The sequence below is a fragment of the Maniola jurtina genome, chromosome 20 (genome assembly GCF_905333055.1).
Source record: "Maniola jurtina chromosome 20, ilManJurt1.1, whole genome shotgun sequence".
NCBI lineage: Eukaryota > Metazoa > Arthropoda > Insecta > Lepidoptera > Nymphalidae > Maniola > Maniola jurtina.
This window is the reverse complement of record NC_060048.1, coordinates 4257888-4280144: the sequence shown is the minus strand read 5'-3', so window position 1 is coordinate 4280144 and position 22257 is coordinate 4257888. Positions and strand designations below refer to the sequence as shown.

At 36.0% G+C, this 22257-nt stretch overlaps 1 protein-coding gene and 1 long non-coding RNA gene across 5 annotated transcripts in view; one reads left to right on the top strand and one right to left on the bottom strand.

The window, feature by feature from the left end:
- Nucleotides 1-22257, top strand: part of LOC123875594 (transcription factor HNF-4 homolog) — a 51466-nt gene that overhangs the window by 21607 nt on the left and 7602 nt on the right. Inside the window, exons 1-3 of one of the 4 annotated variants that reach the window (XM_045921522.1) lie at nt 1439-1626; nt 19089-19272; nt 20324-20418. In XM_045921522.1, the coding sequence (XP_045777478.1) occupies nt 1608-1626; nt 19089-19272; nt 20324-20418 (298 nt within the window). In that variant the 5' untranslated portion in view covers nt 1439-1607. Of the gene's footprint in view, nt 1-1438; nt 1627-14851; nt 15765-19088; nt 19273-20323; nt 20419-22257 lie in introns of those variants that run through there. The other 3 variants (XM_045921520.1, XM_045921519.1, XM_045921521.1) reach the window with 3 other exon arrangements.
- Nucleotides 1448-11512, bottom strand: LOC123875611. Its single transcript, XR_006798184.1, has 3 exons — nt 11383-11512; nt 8287-8292; nt 1448-1460 (listed from the first exon to the last, which is right to left on the bottom strand). It is a non-coding gene; the product is annotated as an uncharacterized LOC123875611 (long non-coding RNA).

Sequence of the window (22257 nt, the reverse complement as noted above, 5' to 3'; positions counted from 1 at the left end):
ACATCGTATAAACGTTAATAAATGGCCAGTACAGAAGATTTAGGTAAGTACAATGATATTATTATGAAAGATTTGATGTTTCCGGGGGCTTTTTTCCGTGACTTTTTCGGAGCTTGTTTCCGGAGGCTTTATTTGACAGACCGTTGCTATTTAAGAAGAGCACACAATACGGTATTGTGTGCTCTTCTTATAATAATTAAGAGGTACTAAACCTTTTAGTATCTGATTTATTTTATTTTTTGTTTAACCATTTTTAAGAACCGCATGTTAAACTAACACAATATTTGTACGCCGCTATGGCTAATTGTGTTGTACTATTATAATAATTTAACCATCTTTTTAACACACATTATCCAAATAAAGAATTTATTTATTTATTATTTATTACTACGCAGAATGACATAGGTATTTCTACTATTTCTGAAGTCATAAATAGTTAGACTTTCGTAATAAATATTGAATGAGCGATACACCGACGAACTTGACATATATTTTGAGTCTAAAAACGAAACAAACATGTGTTATTTCGTCTACTACTAACTACTCGAGCGTCTTGACTCAAAATAGCATCTGGAAATCGTAAAATATACTTCATATACTCTACTACAACAAAGATTCACACATATTGTAAATTACATAAATCCATAGGTAACTAGTACTTAATAATTACTATAAATGCGAAAGTGTGTCATCTGTCTGCTTGCTTTTTACGGCCCATCTGTTTTACCATTTTTGTGACGTAATTACGGAACGGTATAGACGGCTTACATCCTAGGAAAGGGCATAATATAGGCTACCTACTTTATGTTCCAGAAAATCAAAAAGTTCTCACGGGATTATTAAAAAAACCTAAATCCACGAGAAAGAAGTCGCGAGTATCATCTAGATTCTGGTATAATAGTTTGGTTATCTTTGACCTACACCGTACACGAATTTGTTGTTTACATGTAATGTAGATTGTAGGCATTTAGCATTCAGTCTAAGTTACTCGTTCCTTGTTCACAAGCCATAATAATAATTATTATCTCGGTCTAATTAATGTATTATCTACTGAGAAGGTATATACTGTAATGTCTAATTTACTGTGTTTTAATGACTGTTGTTAGTTCCAATTTAAATTCAACGAGAAAATTGTATTCCTGAACATGCAATGCAATTTTCATAAAGAAACGGTAATAAAATTACGCAAACTAGCGCCATCTAGTTACAGACACTTTTATATCACTTCTCTGTATTTAGCACGCATCAATCACGTCCAGCGTACTTGTATTAGAAGATGTCAGTGGCATCATCGTCACATCCTTGTCTATGGACCTCATTATCATTCATTCTCATTCGTTTTTTCCGTTTGTCAAACTGACAGTTACTGTCATTGATGCTCCCTGTCTGCTGTCACACCATGTGTTATTGGTCTGTGGTCACACCTGTCATCTGTCACCACAGCCTGTCACTATCAATTCCTGTTCGTGTCGTCATTTTCAAGTTTTCTCAAAACTGTACAAATTGCAAACTCGTGTACTTAGATAAAAGTTTTTCAAAGAGTAAATATTGAGATTTACAAACCTGGTGAAATACAAAAAGCACATAATATCAACATCTGAAAGAACATGGGGCTATGCGACGAGGGTGAGTACAAACAATTTCCTTCGTGTGTACATTGTAAACAAGTCAATTAACTGGACTCAATTAGAGAAACGCATTTTCTTCTCCATACGCATTCATTGTAATGGAAACTTTTTAACTATTTGCTTGTTTAACCCATAAATAAGAAGATTTGATTTTTTAATATCAGTAGCGGACATTAGAATACAGACAGTATTTAGCATAAGTAAAAATGTTAGGATAGTTAATAAATAGTACGCCATCTAAATAAATAAGCAGTCTTAAGGCCTCGACTAACTATCGCGGAACTAGCATTCCACGAGAACAGGTTTGATCTCCACTTAGTACCTACCAAATGTTTATTTACTAGGTTCTTATGTAAATGCAGTACATTTATGTTGTAGTAAATAAATAAAGTAACTTATCTGGTTTCTACAAACATGACATAATATCTCTTCAAATTACCTCCAAGATGTATAGAATTACACTTATTTTTATAATGTGCAAGGAATATTTATTATGTTGGTGTTTAGCCGTTTACCTACCTACTTTACTTATCCATAACTTTGATGAATAGTTTTTAGGGTTCTGTGCCACAAAAAGAAAAAGAAACCATTATAGGATCACTTTGTTGTCTGTCTGTCCGTCTGTCATGTCTGGCAAGAAAACCTAAAGAGTACTTCCTGTTGACCTAGAATAGTGAAACTTGGCAGGAGGTAGGTCTTTTAGCACAAGTAAAGGAAAAATCCTAAAACTGTGAATTTGTGGTTACACCATAAAAAAAAATTGAAATGTGTTTACAAAAAAATTAATATACTAAATAACATTAACTTGCAGTGTTCTTAGGTACATAAAAGTGTTAGGTACGTATATCTTCAACGATCGCACGGAACCCTTCGTGTGCGTGTCCAACTCGCAGTTGATGGGTTTTTATTTGACAGGAAATACTTAATCTTAAATAATTTTTAGCAGGTAAGCATAAGAAATCCAAAAAGAATTACAAAAAATAAATCTCTTGATTACCACATATACAGTGAAGATTTTTTGCTATAGTTTTGTTTCTTGTTAAAATTTTAAAATAAATTAGTTACTTCCCTATGTCATACTTCCTATTTCTATTTGGCTCAGATCTGCAATTTAATTGCTCCTAGCTAGCTCCCCCCTTTTCCTTTCTATTCTATTAGTCCATAGCTTTTTGCAGGAGCGAGTTAACTGTGAGATGAGTTTCTTTCTTTTTTTTCTTCTTTCTGGGCTGGTTTCCGCACTTAAACGTTTCCGTCTGTTGTGTGTGTGTTGCCTCTCCGCCGAAGTCTTCACTCCATCCATCCAAGCTCACTCACTCACACACACATACACACAGACAGAAGCTAAATAGACCACCCAGGTTGATGAGATTAGTTATACCCAACATTCTTACTGTAAACTAATAAAATTTAGCCATGATTCTTGTGAAAAACAAAAGATAGCATATCTTATCCACCTTATAAAATTTGTTTTTAAGTAAGTACTAAATAAGTAAGTAGGTAATATTAAAATTCAAAAGTGTATGTGTCTGTTATCTTTTCAGTGCTTACCTTTTTAGCCGATATTCTGTACAGAGATAGCTAAGATGCATCTTAGGAACAGGCATAAATAACTTTTTGTCCTGGAAAAAGATCAGTTCTTACAGGACTTTTGAAAACCTAAATGCACATGGATGAAGTCATGGTTGTCATCTATTTAGTATAGAATATATACTCGTAGCTTGCATCTTAGAGATAAGAATACTTTTTAGCCCAGAAAATCAATATTATTACCTCAGACTTTTGAGGGCTTGGCCATAGTTTACAATGCTGACCAAGTGCATATTGGCAGACTACACACACCTTTGAGAACATTAAAGAGAATTCTCAGGCATGCTGGTTTCTTCAAAAGGCACATAACTGCAAAAAGTAAGAGGTGCTTGCCCAGAATCAAACCATGGACCCTCCAAATAAAAGGCCTGTCGTAACCACTAGACTATCACCGCCTACCATCACATAATATTACATAGTATTAATAAATGAGCCTTCAATAGTTCAAGAATAGTTAAGGACACAATAATTAGTATCAATTGTAAGTGGGAGAAACTAGACCTAGCAATTGATCGCAATTCATTAATGAATGCAGTGCAATCTTGTGAGCAAATTTGATACTGTAGCAAAATAAAACTAAAATGAAATAAATAAATATCAATTTAAAATAAAACTACCCTAGTATATGAGTGGAGTGCCATTGAAAGGACACTGCTCACAAAATTTCCTAATTTGTCAAATACCTATATTGACGGACTAGGTTATGCCCTCAACTTCGTCGGCATGGAGTATACAAACTTCAAACCCCAATTTTACCCCCTTATGGGTTGAATTTTCAAAAATCCTTTCTTAGCGGATGTTTTCATCATAATAGCTATCTGGAGGGCCTTTCTTTTAGCCTGATCCGTCCAGTAGCTTAAGCTGTGCGTTGCGCGTTGATAGATAAGTCAGTAAGTTAGTCATCATTTATTTTATATATGTATTTAGAAATACCTTTTATATATTGGGAGATGAGATCTAAAATATGTATGTATGTATGTGTGTATGTATATACTGTATTGCACCACAAAACACAAATGTACACAAAATATGTTTTTCCACAGTTAACTATTACATGCCAAAAGTTGTTAACGAAATGAAATAAACCAATGTTAAGAAAAAAAGGAAATGTTTCCAATTTTATTATTTTTCCAAAGGGAACATCCAATGTAAATACATTGGATATATCCAATGTAATCCAATATTTTTACATTGGATATAAAAAATAAAAATATTAATCATGACTAATGAGAAGCTACCAATAAATAAACGCTTCCAAAACAATAATGTTTTGGTTTACTGGCTTTTATCTTAATGTCTCATTATGATATAAATACATTTTATTGCAATATGTAATAAACAATGCATAAAAGTAAACTTTAGGTATGGATTTAACATGTGCAAAGTTAAGAATTGTTGACATCGTTTTTAAGATTCTTTTTGTCTTATGCAACTTGTTCTGTATTGTGTGGACGGTGCAACATCAGTTAAAGTTTTTTTTTATTGTTTGGCGTAACCTTAGACTTTAAAAAAAAAATATTAAAAAAAAATTCAAACACAGCTCGGGAGGCGCACGCACGCCTTCCGCCATACACTAAAAAATTGTGAAGAGTATTGCATATTTTTGTACCTATTTTTATAAACTAGCTGATGCTCGCAACTTCGTCCGCGTGGATTTGGGTTTTTAAAAATCATGTTGATCCACGTCATGATGACGTCAAAGGACAATACAATAAACCAACAAACATTATGGTTAGTGATAGGTATAATCAGATATTTTAAGGGGCATGAGACAGGCCTGAGAATAGTCGATACTAGAATTAATTTCTTAAACTGGACCCTTTCAAGTAAAGATTTTTATATAAACCTGTGAGGATGATACTGCCATAGTCGCAATTAAAATACCATAACCCTACGTTGTCGTATTAGTTTACAAATTGCGAAAAACCAAATTAAATTTGAATTTTGCAGGCAGGTCCGTCGCTTCCACCTTAAGGATTAAAAACTTCTTGTGCAAAATTTAAATTCTGCAACCATTCAGCTTTCAGCCTATCAATACAACATTGAGTTATCTGCAAGGTATTCAAGCTTACAATTACTTGTTATTTATAAGCTGGACTCAATAATAAGTTATTAACCGTAAATAAATATAATTTTCTGATAAAACCATTGAATATATGCTGTAAATGCTAATTGGAAAAGATGTGTTTTCCCTGTAAGCATAAAATTATTATTTTACGAAGTTCCTTGTACCCATTAATAACATTATATTAATCAGAAATATTCCTATCTGTATATTACTCATACCTCAAGAGTCCAAAGTTCAGTGTTTCTAACTGTACCACATATTGTACCTACCTACCTACTTCACATCCCACTCCTAGGGTCTACCTGACTTTTAAAAAAAATTGCCTTAAATTAAGAACCTAAGATATGAAGGATGAATGAACCTAACATATGAAAGAAGAAAGGATTAATAATGAAATAAGCCTTTCTCTACTTAATTTAATAAAAAATCCTTCAAAAATTTATTTATTTTTAAAATATAACAGTTTTTGCAGTCAAATATTTCTATATAACATTACATGATTTTTAGAATAATCAATATTCACATTAAGATTAATATTACGTGTAAAAACGATTATGAAATTCTTCATACATGACCCACATTTGAACTGTGAACTCAAAGCGCGTGTGTGGCAGTGTGAAGCTGGCTTAACAAACGGACTTTGGACCGTAGTCTTTGATAATTTACTCTGTTATCAAAGACCGTTGTGTCGATATATTATAATTGAGGACAACAACTGGCGGATGCGACACTACGCACTAGTCTGCTAGCATTAGTGTACGTACCTATCTGGAGTTCAATAAATATATCAATGAATGGAATTTGGTATGTAGTACAGCGATGACAGGACCTTGGAAAATATACTATGTTTAATAGAAATGTTATTCGTGCTAGTTCCTTTGAACACAATTTGTCATTATTCCTTTATTCCAGGCTAGTCTGCTTACTTATGAGATTGTCGTAAATAATTAGTAAAAAATATCTATAAATGAAACTAAGTAGGTACGTGACACAGTTTCATGTTAACGTACATTTTAGTTTTATTCATCGGTGCAAACATTTAAATTCAAATAGTACATTTGACGCAGGTAGCCCTTAAGAGGATTCATACCCCCTGAGTCATACTATTACTAGCCGGGGCTTCGCCGAGAACGGATATATCGTTTTTTTTTTTTTTCAGTATAAATAAGTTTTAAATAAATGCAGTGATTAACAAAATATAAGGGGTCAAAATTGCTCAAAAATGGCTCAGGGGTATGAATCCTCTTAAGAGCTAGCGCGCACCACAGTAAACTGTACGTTATTCCCCGCAAAATCTGTGAACTATAGAACTACATAGAAACATATTATACACGTCAGAATTAATTTTTTCAGATTTTGATTGATTTAAATTCAAAACGGATTTTAAAACGAACCGAAACTCGGCGCACCGCAGTGCGCGCTCTCTCTTAGTAACCCTATTTTTCTTTTATTTTACGTTACCATAGCCTTTTTTTGACATATTTGTCGTCCACACAGGAATCAGGATCAAACCGAGAGTTCCCTCGCTCTATGCAAAACCTAACACCTAGTAATGATGCCCTCCTATGGTATAGTGGAGGCGTTATAACATTGAATATTGGTCGTCAATAACATGTAGAGCAGTGTGAAGCTAGTTTAACGAATGGACTTTGAACTATCGTATCTCGATAATTATTATTTTATTGAGGAGAACGGCGCACGCAACCAAGTTGCAAACTAGCAAAAGGGCAAAAATTCTGAGTATTGCATTTTGCAAGTCACCATAATTAAGTATGTTATACTTTTTATAATCTTTAACTATTGCACTAGAACTGCAAATAATATTTTTTTAAAGTAGACTTGAAATAACATTACTATTATTTAGTAGACTTTTGACCAATCGTTAATAGTTAAAAAGCACGACTGTCCATGGACTGTACTTCCAAAAAACTAAAAAGCAATATTTTTTTCGACTCATGAACCAGAATTTATTTTTTCAAAATTTAAATATGCCTCTGTTTAGCGGTAAGAGGTTTCTATAACTGTGATTTTTAACTTTACAGCTTTAATAGTTTCTGAATTAAACACAGACGGTTTGGAAACGGTTCTTTGTTTAACGGAACCCTAAAAAAAATTTACCAAAGGAAATATAAAAGTAAATAAAATATTAATTTGTACGTTATGTAGAAATGATAAAAAAATCTTTTCTGAATAAGCCATGATATTTTATCGCCACTGTAACAAATATCTCGAAAAGATAACACTGTTTACACTTTACATCCTTATGAAATATGCCTACATGAAATTATTAATGTTACATACACTTTCTACTCATTCTAGTAGTGTTTGTGTGATGCGCGTACAAACAAATACCTAAAGGTACAGTAACACTTACAATCCTAATCCATACTAATATTATAAATGCGAAAGTGTGTCTGTCTGCCTGCCAGCTTTTCACGGCCCATCTGTTTAACCGGTCTTGATGTTTGATACTGAGTTAGCTTACATCCTAAAGATGGATGGATGGATAGTATTAGGCTACTCTTTATCCCGGAAATCAAAGAGTTCCCACGGGATTCTTAAAGGCTTATCCATCTAACCTATGTAATATTTAGTACAGAACTGCTTGCATCATGGCGACTGACCAATGCTACTTACATAAGCTTTTTTTAAGGTTCCGTAACTCAAAAGGAAAAATGGGAACCCTTATAGATAGGTAAGTCTAATAGCACAAGTAAAGGAAAAATCCGAAAATCGTGAATTTGTGGAACTTACATACTTGAAAAAATTGATATTTGTTCACGAAAAATTAATTTACTAAATCACAGATCCGTTAATAACGTGCAGTGTTCTACATAATGATGCTCTAGATATTAGTTGTATTGTGGTACGGAACTCTTCGTTTGCGCTTCCGACTCGCACTTGACCGGTTTTTTCTGAAGTCCCTACACCAACTGAGAAAAGTGTTTATATGTATTTATTTTAAGGGGCACGCTTATTTAATTGCACAACAAAAAAATTAACGCACATCTAAATGAGTCCACTATTTATGTCCTATTATTTATTAACTAGCTGATGCCCGCAGCTTCGCCCGCGTGGATTGGTCAGATCCCCTGCAGCATCAGGATTGAGGAGTTGGACTCCAAATTTTTTATGAAACAATGTCGCAAAGTTCCTCTATCGATTAAAAAAGAAATGACGCAAATCGGTTCAGAAATCTCGGAGATTTCGGTGTACATAGGTATAAAAACACAACTCCCTTTTTGAAAGTCGGTTAAAAAAGTAGCCTATGTTACTCCCTGGTCAATTCTCTACTTGTCTGTGAAAATCCCGTCAAAATCGGTTCAGCCGTTCCCAAGATTAGCCTTTTCAAACAGACAGACAGACAGACAGACAGACAAAAATTTTAAAAACGTGTGATTCAGTTATAGTATCGTTCAAATAACCGACCTTAATATGCGGTAGTTATTTCGAAATTACAGACAGACAATTTTATTTATTAGTATAGATGTCGACGCCATAAATAAACCAATTGACCATCATAACTTGCATAACCAACAAACAAATAACTGCTCTAGTAGTTTCTTTTGATCACAGGATTCTCCGCCCCTCTATACAAACGTAATTTGGTCACAGAGTAAGGAAAGTATTACAGGTACTACAGAGGTTTGACTTCTTTCTTTTCTATGGATGAAGTCGTCCGGTACCTAACACGCGTATTCACAAACGTTACTATGAAGTGTCATAATGCGCTCGAACGCACAGTGTAGGTTCCACCAATCAGATTACTGTATCACGTCAATTTACAATGATCTGATTGGTGGAACCTGCACTATGCGTTCGAGCGCACTGTGAGACCTCATAGTAATGATTGTGAATACGGCCGTAAGTGCGGGTAAAAGAGCGACCTGAACTGCCCTTCGTAGTTTAAAGGTTGTCGGGACTACTGTCTCTTTATACTGTGGTTTGATTCTGATTCAGATGTAATATTTTAGACACGTTCTAGAAACGAATTTATGGCGGTGGTTTGCAATTTTCCGTAAAAATAATAATATAATTAGTTTTACAATGGCACGGGCCTAAAGATTTGTAAGCAAATCCTTGAGGCCATGTAACTTTGAAACTGAATATTTTAAAGGACATCTGGAAAACTACGGACAGATTTTAGTTCCTAGAACGTACATATCTGTAAAATTTCATTGACTTTGATTGATTAGAATTCAAATAAGAGCCACTGCTTACGGTTGTGTGGAGGGCACTACGATTAAACCGCTCATAAAGTGGCTGTGACACATAGACAAACACACGCGGACTGACTGGATGCACTACAATCTCCTCCAAGTAATCTCCACTGAGACCGTCCGGTCCGTTACCAAAATTCGGTGGGTGGACCTTATTAATCATTACTAATGTTTACATTCAAGCACTATACTACACAGGCACAAGCTTTATGTGTAGTAATAATATGTTACAACACTGGGTGTCCTCCATAGTCCATACCTGTTGCTCGACCGCAAGGTTGAGGTCAATGTTACGTCACGGAATATCATTACACTGCACTTGACGTCATTCGCCTGCGCTTGTAAACTATTTGTTAACTATAATATTAATGCTACCTTACTATCATGAACTAACGATCATAGCCTAATGGTTGAGACGTCGGCCTACTGTAAAATTTACATTAATGTACAAGTACTGAAAACAATGAAATTAACCCCCGACCCAAAAAGAGGGGTGTTATAAGTTTGACGTGTGTATCTGTGTATCTGTCTGGCATCGTAGCTCCTAAACTAATGAACCGATTTTAATTTAGTTTTTTTTGTTTGAAAGGTGGCTTGATCGAGAGTATTCTTAACTATAATCCAAGAAAATCGGTTCAGCCGTTTGAAAGTTATCAGCTCTTTTCTAGTTACTGTAACCTTCACTTGTCGGGGGTGTTATACATTTTTAATTTACACTTGTTCATAAAATAGTTTGTAAGCTGTTACCGAAACAATAATTCATGTACGAAACCCTAAAAAAGCGAGGCCTGACTCACACTTGGCACTTGTAATTTAACCTTAAATTCTACCCTACTATCATAAACTCACGGCTAGAGATGTTGGCCTGCTAGTCGGGAGGGTCCGGGGTTCGATCCCGGGCACGCACCTTTACCTTTCGGAGTTATGTGCGCTTTAAACAATTATCATTTATCACTTGCTTTTAAAAGTGAAGAAAAACATCGTGAGGTCACCTGCATGCCTGAGACTTCTCCATAAAGAAAAATTTCAGCGTTTATCAAGAGAAAAAGTCGTATTTTGAATTTTATCTTGCAAAATAACTGCAACATGCCTAAAACATGCTTCGATATGTTTAAAATCAAAAACAACTTTTCTAGGTAGTGACCTCGCAATAACTCACTACTTGGCCCCCCACTTGATTATATCACTGTTTATTTCCGTATTTTTATGTAACAGTTAAATTGTTTTTTATGTTCCTTCAGATACCGTTACGTACCTTGTTGTCCTTACTGTATGAATACCTGCTTTTTAATCAATTTAAATTTAATCAAGTTAAAATTGAAGCATTATAATATGTTTTGGACCTGCAATTTATAAAAATTATAAAATTACTAAATGATGCCCCCGACTTCGTCCGCATAGATATAGGTTCTTATCGCGGAAACACTTTCAAAAGTAGCCTATGTGTTACGAGTAAATCAGGATAGCTTTAAGTTATCTCGATTACCAGCCAATTCGGTTCAGTCAGTAAAAAGTCTATATGTCACTTTCCAGGTCTTTAACTATACTCATGCAAAAAAAAAATCACCTCGATCAGTTGCGACGTGATTGAAGGACAAATAAACCAACAAAAAAAACTTTTGCTTTTGTAATACGGGTAGTGATTTTTTGTCAAGAAATTCTATTTCAGTCCGAAGTTGAGATGTTGGCGGTGTTACACCCATTCGTTTCAAAAAGCACCTAAAAACGATAGAGCTGCATTTTTGATTTCTCTTATCTCTCTTCGGTCGTGTTGGATTAAACTATGAAAGGGAATTGAGAGTTATGTAATACTTCCTGCTAGTCTCCGTTAGATCGGCTGTCGTGGTCAAAATGCGGTCATGAAGAACATCACTACTACTATAAATACGAAAGTGTGTCTGTTTGTTGGTATATTGTTTTGTTCTTCAATAACGTCGCAACGGATCAACACGATTTCTTGCACGGGTATATTAAAAGACTTGGAGAGAAACATAGGCTACTTTTTATCCAATTAAAAAATTTAAAAATCCAATGGATTTTCAATATTTCATATCATCCATTAGTTAGGTATAATTTATTTTCACAATACATATATGTAATAGGTATTATATAATAAGTGCCATGAATTACAGTGCAGATACGCGACAAGTAAACAGGCGTATCTGAGGGCGGGTCGGGGTCAGGATATCTCGCTATCGGGGTTCAGGCGGTCTGTCCCCCTTACACGCAGTACCCTCGATCTACCAAGTAGACTGCTTAAAATCGGTGTCTTGACCCAGTAAATAACTAGATAAACTTCAGAAATTTAAAGTCGACTAGGACCTTACTCTCAAAAATATCACTATTACGAACAGCTCATATTATTAGGGTTCCGTATATCCAGACAAAACAGACAGACATAATAGTGATCCTATCAGAGTTCCTTTTTTCATTTTTAACCCTGCAAAGGAACCCTTATACGATCATTTCGTTGTCTGTCTGTCCGTCGTATCTGTTTAGAGTCAGACCCATCAAGAGAACCAAAACTTGTAGGGTGGTTCCCGTTGACCTTGAATCATGAAATTTGGCAGGTAGCAATGTCTTATAGCACACGTAAAGGGGAAATCTGAAAACCATGAATTTGTGGTTACATCACAAAAATATTAAAACGTGTTATTTCTTGTAAGATGGTAACAGTCTTTCATCCTTTCGTGTGCAAGTCCGACTCGTATTTGACCGGTAGGGATGGTATTTGTAGGAAGCTTTATAAACGAATAGATTTATGTAGATCTATCATTTTAGTTACATCTAGAGATTATGTACAACAGAATTAGCCTTACTGTAGACAATAACAGGGCTAAAATGAACATTGAAAAATAAAAATAATGTGTCAACATATTGTAAGCCACATTACAGTCCACGGCCGCCGGGTCACGGTTCCCGAATACGCCTGCCTCGGACATATTATAACGCTAATTAACAAGGCCAGGAAAAAGACGTAAAGCGCATTCAACTCGGCTGTGGCCTGTGCAGCCATTAGAATACCTTCGAATCAAGAAAACAATCTCACCTGGTGGTAAGTGATGATGCAGTCTAAGATGAAAGCGGGCTTACGGGCGAAGGAGTATAGTAGTTTTCATTAAACTCCTTTGGTTTCTACACGGCATCGTACCGGAACTTTAAATCGCTTGGCGGCACGACTTTGCCGGTAGGGTGGTAACTAGCCACGGCCGTAGGCTCCCACCAGACAAAAACCAAAAATACTTAAAGGGTAGAGTTTTTGAGTTGGTGTGGTCATCCTGCTATGACACATGGACTGCAGAGACGAACCTTCACAAGAAGGACTTACACCAGCTTCAAGTTGCACAAAGAGCAATGGAAAGAGGGATATTAAGCCTGTCTCTCTTAGGGTCCTGATGTGTGGAGATAAGGAAGAGAACGAGGATGACTGGCATCGCTGGAAGAGCGGCGGTACTTAAATGGAGCTGGGTGGGGCACATTGTAGGCAGGACGGCCAGAGCCGCGAGCTATCGGAATGGCAACCACGCACTGATCACAGAAGCATCGGCCGACAATCTCCACCATGCACAATGACGCGAAGATATCGAAGAAGCAGTGTGCACTGAAAAAGAAGTGGATTCAGCTTGCCAAGAACAGATAAATGGCTTGCAAATGAAGCGGCCTTAGTCTTGCAGTGGACTGCAGCAGGCCATAGGTAGATGATGATGAACAATAAAATATTCAGAAAGCATTTCCACTGAACCTATTTATTAGTCATTTGTTTATCATAGTGTTGTTTATGTAGTTATTGGTCGTTACGATTACTTTTATCAGTACACCGAGTGAAGTGTGGATATAGGCGTATATCGAAGCGTAGTTATTTGTATGAAGTCAAACATCCTTTGGTGAAGAACATTAATTCGGATGACCGTGTTACGGGCTCTATTTTCTGCAAAAAAAAATTCTCATCTTTACAAGATGAATTTCTGTTCATACCTCTCCTATTCACTTCTACTGTGAAGGTTGTCGTCACCTCTACTTATAAGCAAATTGTAAATTCTCAGAATAGTTGTGCTACGTTGGGTATCCAGCCGATTCCGAAATGATTCAGTCTTCGACTTTCTTCTACTACCTGCAGGTTCCTTGCCCTAAATGACGATTACGATAAATATGTCTCCGAGATAACCGACTAATGTCTTTTTTTTTTGATTTTTTTTAAAAATAGACTAAAGTCGGCGTTATTTGCAAATAAAATACAGCTCTTGGCTTCTGCAACTATTTTTTTTTATATAAATTGCGAAGTACAGAAATGTTAAGAAAGTTCTGCTATATATTTTTTATTCATATAAAAGTTTTAGCCCTTAATTAATAACGTAACAAGATGTATGATGAATTCGTAATAACCCCAGCTAAAAAATATATCGCCTATAAAGGATATGTCAGCTCGGTTTACTTTAGAGATTGTATACAACCGAATTAGCACCAATGTTTAAACTGGTAAATATTTAAGAATAAGAACATGCTTTTGACACGTGGAATTACGTTTGCTTCGCGATTAGTAACGAAAAGTTCCGTTCCCGATAACTAATAGCCCACAATCTATTATTTGTAGTCATATTCGATTCCTTCTTTAATTGTTTTTAGAGCCACTTTTCACCAGTCACTGGTACCAGTTCATTCATAATAATTTATAGCACTGGACCATAATAGATGGCGTTGTCTTGTTAATTAATTTAAAGGTGACCGTGCCCGTGGGGATTTAGATTTCTGAATCTCTCGAAAAACTCTTTACTTTTGCGGAATACAACATATCCTATGTCCATCTCCAGGTATAAGCTATGAAAAAAATGAATGAAAAACTTTTTCGTTTTTCTCACGATTGATCATCAAGACCTCACAGTCTAGACTAGACGATTGTAGCCACGCTAGATTAAGAGTAGGTAGACTCAGTTGCTGAATTTGTCAACGCTATTGATTAGAACGCAGTTGTTACATTACTCTAATAGCAATAGATAGAGCACTGGATTGAATGAATCTTTGAACGGCTATTGTAACAGTTCCTGTGATAGGCAAACTGGGATATCATGTTAAAATTTATCACACCGACGACGACAAAAAAGGAAGATTAAAAACTGTCATTTACTGTACAAAAGATGACAAAGGAACAAAGCGTATGCACGACAATCAATTACTCATCCGGTCAGCGACATAACATTCCCTGTACGAACGAAACTTCATCCATCAGCTGTGACTGTGAGTTGTGATTCCTCGACGTGCATTCGACTCTACATCCGCTGCAGTTCCGATAACGGGTGACTCAGGCTTGCTGACTTGACATTTGCGGGTCGACAGGCTGTGCTAGCAGATTTGCGTTCATTAAAGCCTACTAAACACCCGATAGTTATTTCATTAGTTTTATTTAGTTCTCGCTTAGCCGCGGTCAAGGAAGGTCGCGTTGTCACACCGCAACCGTCACGGACCAGACACATGACATCCTCGCGTGACCTATGCTAACATATCGGCCTTTACGAAAACAATAGCGTGATAAAAACAAACACCTCGGTGCTCTGATTCGCGTTAATGATCGTCTGTACAGTAAAGTAACGGCTAAGAACCTGGTAAACGTGGACATAGCAGTCACATAAATGCCTGGTGAATTTAAACATTGGTTTAATATACCTAAGAACCTGGTGAATGTGACCATAACAGCAAAGACCAAAGTGACAGTGGAAATCGTATAAACATAGGAACTCAGTCTAGCAATTGAAGTAACTGAAGAACCCTGGTGAAAGTGAACATTATAATAAAATAAAAACCTGGTGGCTATGTGTATTGACTATAGTCACAAATATAACCAAGAATTTTATAAAACTTAACTAACTAAAAGATTATCACACAGACATACTTGGATCGGACCTAGTATTATTGGTTTTTGAATAAGTATAAACGGTATTAATGTTCATAATTGGAATGTATTCAATTACTTAAAATCGTATCTATTTATTATCATTTGTCGAATGTTGAGTGTTGCGTTCAGTGGTTGATAACGGTTGGATGTGGTGACACTCTTAACTTTTCGTGATTGGAAGATGCCAGCTCTTGGCTGTGAGATGGCGGCTTCACAAGACTTCTGCGGGCCGCGGTACTGCCCAGGAATTGACTATGTACTACCAGGATCTTATATGTGGGAGAAGCATCAGAATAACCCATTTTCAATCCACGCGCATAAAACTCCTCCGGAAAATGAGCAATCCATCAACCCGTTGCCAAAATATAGCACAGGTTCGTTCTTAAATCTTAACAGTATAATATTTCTTCTGTAAAGTTTTACAAGATTAACCCTTATCATATTATTATTTTGTGTAAGGTGCTTACTTGGTTTTGTTTTTGAAATAGATAATATTATAGAATTTAGATAGGCGCACGTTATGATAACAACAGTAGCTTAAAAGATAAACGACAGCGGGCAAGATTGACAACAACACGCATTTTCATATTCTAGTTATGTGTATAATGCCCGGCATGCATTGCAATGAAACTCGCGCGCCATCTATAATTAATTGTACGTTGATGCCTATGTCAGAAACCTTTCCGCAAGTTTCCACTCATTCGGATAGATATGCGAACGCATAGGTTACTAACACACAAAACATGCCTTAGACACAGCCTAAGGTGGCGCGCGAGAGACATTGAATCGCATGCCGGGCATTTACGTACTTTAGTTTTCCTTAGTTTGCAAAAAGATAAACAAATCGCAGAAACTTTCTTGAAGAAACACGTAAGCGACGCAATTTGCCCGGTGCTTTAGACCTCGAGGTCTAAAGAAGTGATATCTTTAAAACACAGTATTTGCATATCGTTCTCCTGGTCTGGCAACCGACGTGGGTTCTTGCCAATGAAATTCGACCTTCAGAAAAAGTATGCTAGTTCAGTACGCTTGTGTCCAGGAGGCCCAATTTCTTACAAATCTCAGACGGGCAATCCGGTGCTCAGGGATAAATTAACTTAGGGGCCCTTTCTGGCAGGCGACTATGGCCTCCACACCGTCTGTATCTTGAGCCCCGTGTACTTTTACTAGGTTCTTTTTGAGGTCCATGTAATCTAAGTAGGTACTCTTCGGGTTCCTTAACGCCAGCCTCATTAAAATCCCCGCAGAAATCGTTCACGACATTCGCGGCCGCAGCCAAAATATAAGCTAGCCCCTAGTTCAGTGATAGGCTAGCACGGGTTGTGAATATAAATATGTATAGCAACAGCATATTAAATACTTAGTAACACTTATCAGCCAGTCATACTTAGTAATACTTAGTAATAACTGTCATCAAAAATTTCAACTAAGATACGTTAAGATTATCAAAAAAAATAAAATAAAGGCATTAATTATAGTTATCTAATCACATGCTCTTTTGCAATGACATAAATTACCTTAATTGTACCTACAACGATCTCCTTATAAATGTACACATAGTACACTTAATATAAAATCTATTAATTTTATTATTTTTTACTGCTGAATAATGCTTCCTGTAAATTACATATTTGTTTCAGCTAACGGAAACTTTTGCATTTTTTCAATAGACCGTCTAAAAAACTTAATTATCTACTTTGAAATTAGTTTGATTACAAAAGGTAAATGACAGAAGGTCATTACAGCTCCAATTACATACCTAACCGATTTATGCCCACAACAGATACAACAAATATAAATAAATAACAAAGTGTTTTCTTACGTAATAATTTTATATATTACCGTTGTCCTTCATATATTATATCAGTATAGTTATATACTCCTAGTACTTCCGCGGTTGTAAAAATCCCTTTGGTACACATACCGACCTTGTTTAAAATAAGGTCATTACAGATTCCATAGCCAAATATGTAAATAAATGATTATTATGAGCTTTTAAGTGCCCTTTTATTCGTATAACGGAATAATTACTTATTTCCCAATCATTTAAACATTAATGATAATAAATTATGACATCATTTACAGATAAACAATTTTATTTAAATTAAAGTACAAATAATAATTGTAAACTTATGGTAGCTTGCTATGCTAGCTATTTTTCTGCATTTTTAACCCCCGACCCAAAAAGAGGGGTGTTATAAGTTTGACGTGTGTATCTGTGTATCTGTCTGTGGCATCGTAGCTCCTAAACTTAATGAACCGATATTAATTTAGTTTTTTTTTTTTGTTTGAAAGGTGGCTTGATCGAGAGTGTTCTTAGCTGTAATCCAAGAAAATCGGGTTAGCCGTTTGAAAGTTATCAGCTCTTTTCTAGTTACTGTAACCTTCACTAGTCGGGGGTGTTGTAAATTTTTCATTTACACTTGTGTCTCTATTAGTGAAGGTTGGCAAATAGCTTCGTATAACCTACTCATTACTATTCAGTGAGTTTTAACAGGGCTCTCTCCGTCACTCGTTTCATAAAATCGTAGTTCCAATTTCATTTGAATATTAAGCAACCAAAGTCCATGAAATTTTGCACACATATTCTAGAAACTAATATCTGCGTCTGTGGTGTTTTAGATTTTTCTAAAAATATGTAGTTTTAAAATTACAGGAGCTCAAAGATTTGTATGAAAATTTTTAAGACCGCGTAACTTTGAAACCGAATATTTTAACAGACATCTGGAAAACCACAGACATAGATATTAGTTTCTAGAATATGTCTGCAAAATTTCATGGACTTTGGTTGCTTAATATTCAAATGAAATTGGAACTACGATTGTATGAAACGAGTGACGGAGAGAGCCCTCTTAAATATAAGATGTCACCAACCAATAGAATTTGGGCGTAGAAAAAGTTTTGCTGAAAGGAAAATAGACATTCACTGCCTTGTTTTAAAGCTTAAGTTAGTCCATATACGCTCCAAACTGAATTATTTAAATCGGGGATCTTTAGGTCTATTCTTATCTGACATCAATGTATTTCGACGCTCGAATTCTGTGAGATGTAAAATCTCGTACTAACCCCACTGTAGGCAAAAGCTTTCAAAAAGACTGCAATCTCGATTCCCGTCTACATTCGGATGTTGCGTTATCACAACTTATTTTCTGTGGCCAACATCCCTTTGTCCTTCAACTTTCCCAATCATGATGAGAATTATTAAACAGACAGAAAGAATTAGATAATAACAGACTAATTTCAATTCTTATGTCTCAGGGTTCTCGACTTGACTCTTGAAAAATAAATTATTTATTAATTTATTTATTATAGGTTTTTAGTGCTGAGTATACGTAATGTTTAAAGTAGGTCCACTCTGCATTGCACCGCGCTATTTTTCCCGCAGAATTCTGTGATATATGGAAATTATATGAAACCTTAAGCACTTAAGTTCCCACTGAAAACCAGCCCTGCACCTTGCTGCAGCATGATGCTAAGCGGGAGACCTATATTTGGTCACACATGTCTCTTAATTTAATATAATTTGTTGGTACTTATAAGAATAAATCAGTAGTTTAATGAGTTTTAAGGATCATTGTTGATCAAATAAAAAAAAGTTTTTTTTTCTTTCTTTATTTGCAAAAAATAGCACTCATTGACGGAAAATTGATAAATATTTTGTATATGACCTACAATAAACGTAAAATATTTTGTTGCAGATAGTGATATGCAACTAGAGACCAGTAGCAGTGAGGCGAGTGCAACAAGTTCTATAACGCTGTCGCAGCACTGCGCCATATGTGGAGACCGAGCCACAGGCAAGCACTACGGGGCGTCATCGTGCGACGGGTGTAAAGGCTTCTTTAGACGCAGCGTTAGAAAGAATCATCTGTACACTTGCAGGTTTGTGCATTGTACCTCCCAACAAATTGGGGTACCATTTTTTTAAAGTTTGGACATTTTCGGCGACCAAGCTACTGGGAGGCACTACGGACCCTCATCCAGCGTTAGAAAGAATCATATATATACTTGAAGGTTTGTGTCTTGTACCTTCTATTACTAATTGGTATCAGTTTTATTTAGTTGTAATTACATTTAGCCTCTGTAAGGATCGAGTCACTAAGAAAAACTACGGAGCCTTATCCCGGGATGGATACAAAGGTTTCTTTGAACACAGCGTTAGAGAGCATCATCCATACACTTCCAGGTTTGCAACTTGTACCTTCTAATGAGTTGGGGTACCAGTTTTATACTTCGGCCATTTGCGGCGACTAAGCCATGGAAAAGCAACACGGAGCTTTTTCTTAAGAGCAGCTTTAGAGATAATCGTCTATGCACTTGCAGGTTTGTAGTTTGCACCTTCTAAAAATTGGTATCTATGTTCTTTAGAATTGAACCACTAGAAAAACTGTGAGGCGATGATCTCGCTACGGATGCAAAGGTTTCTGTAGACGATGCGTTAGAAAGAACCATCTGTACACATAGGTTTGTGGCTGGGACCATCCAGAATCTAGTGTATTATTACGAACTCTATGGTATCCAAGCCTCACAAATGTATGAAATCCAGTCATCACAAAGTGTAATAGATGAACTAATTCAGCCCCCTGATTGGGTAAGAAAAATGTATTCATCGTTTTTAACTACATCGTTAGCTAAATCAATTTTTATTTTATTTATTTATCGTAGTCGACAGCAAATTCTGCCCTTCGATTGATTGATTCGCTGTTTACATTTTTCACAGCCTATCACGGGGCAGAATTTGCAACCGATAACGATAACGACGAATGCGTTTTTCTTACACAGTCGGGTAGCAGGTCTAGCACAACAAATTTTGCAATTATATATAATTCATTATAACGCTCGGATTATGCATCTGGAAAATGTTTCAAGTAACAAGATCTTTCAGTTGAATGTTTTGTGTTTAAAATATGAACCATGAATTTCTCTTTTACAGATTCAGTAGAAATTGCGTGGTAGACAAAGACAAAAGAAATCAATGCAGATACTGTAGGCTAAGGAAATGTTTCAAAGCTGGCATGAAAAAAGAAGGTAAGAAGCAAAACAAACAGATTAGCCTCAATAGCTCAACCGGTAAAGGAGAGGACTGAAAACCGAAAGGTCGACGGTTCAAACCCCACCCGTTGCACTATTGTCGTACCTACTCCTAGCACAAGCCTGACGCTTAGTTGGAGAGGAAAGGGGAATATTAGTCATTTAACATGGCTTATATTCTTTTTAATCAAAAAAAAAACAAGACTCTGAAATAACACGTAGTCGCAAACAGGCGATCTGTGTTTCATACTTTAATCTATCATTTGTGTTCCAATTCTGCATTATGTTAGTAAAACTTTAGATCCGGTTAACATAATAAGTTATCCTCTGTGAAATTGCAATAATAGCATATAATAAAGTTTTTATGACTCAGTGTCTTCTTGTACATGCATAATTATTTGCATAGCTAAAAGTGACTAATTCATTGATTAATCATAACGTAACCAACAAAGAAAAGCCCGTGCTATTATAATAATTTTGTTACTAATTAAAAACTAAAATTAGACTTAAAATATCGGTAACATAATTTAAGAATACTTAGTGCTGCATTCGGTGGAAAATTGTATGATTTCTTACATAATGACATTACGACAGAAATAAATAATTAAATTCTATTCGTAAACACTTCTTTCGCTTCTTTACTACTTATACCAATGCTGACTTAATATGTGATATCGACCAATACGAATTAGTTGTAAAAGAAGTAGTTCTTTGAAGAACTTACACTATGTTATTAATTTGGGAATCTAAAGAATATAAGATGAACTCCACAATTTAGATTAATATTACGTAACAAGTCGAGATGGCAATCGGGGTATGAGGCGGAGGGGACGCCCCGCAGACTCGCTATCCCGCACCGGGTTAGCGCGGCGGCTGTGCGGTTGTTCGTGGTGTGTGTGTGTGTCCCCCCCCCCCCCCCCCCCTGTTGCGCACTACTGATTAATCTAAATTGTGGATTTCATCTTATATTCTTTCCATTCCCAGATTATTTACATATTGTAAAACGTAGCAGTTTGGCGACGTTTTAATCGCGTCCAACTCCTACGTTTTACTCTCTAAATTTTTTACTTATCTACATACATTCTTATCTCATAAACAATTATCATGCCATGTTCGGTGTTTCCATGAAGGATAAGATTCGAAACGATGAAATCCGCAGAAGAATCAGTCACTCATGTTATAACCCAAACCATCGGCAAGCTGAACTGGCAGTGGGCCAATGCTTTTCGTAAGGACATAGTACGCGTAGTGTAATGCGGCGCCTCCTGTACCATGGACTGACGACATAAAGAAAGTGGCTAGATGAGGAAAGCTGAGGCTGTTGTGGCGTTTTCTAGGAAAGACCTTTGTTCAACAGTGGATGTTCGAAGGCTGATACTGATGATGATGAAAGAATTTGAAACGAGATAGTCAAATTTATATTCTCCACATAATGTCTTCTCAAATAATTACACAATCGCTTATGATCATTGATTGTTTTTCTCTCCCTTTAAGGAACAAACAAATTAACGAGTTAATTAATATATTTATCCTCATTAAAATTGAGATATGTATGTACAATTTAGTACCTATAATTCAAACTAAAACTACGTACATTACTCATTAAGAAATGACGCACTTGTTTATTTTTTATCCTTATCTGCCGGAATCAAATACCGTGAATTTAAAGGTTTGGACACACGTAACGTGCGGTGGAACGTGTCTGACCCATACAGTGGAGTGGAGGCGAGTATGTTTGATAACAACTTAAACTCTACTATATGTCTTTCTATATATGGTTGAAATTGGTATACTGAAAACAAAACAGTGTGGCCACTCAGTTTAACGCATTGATTA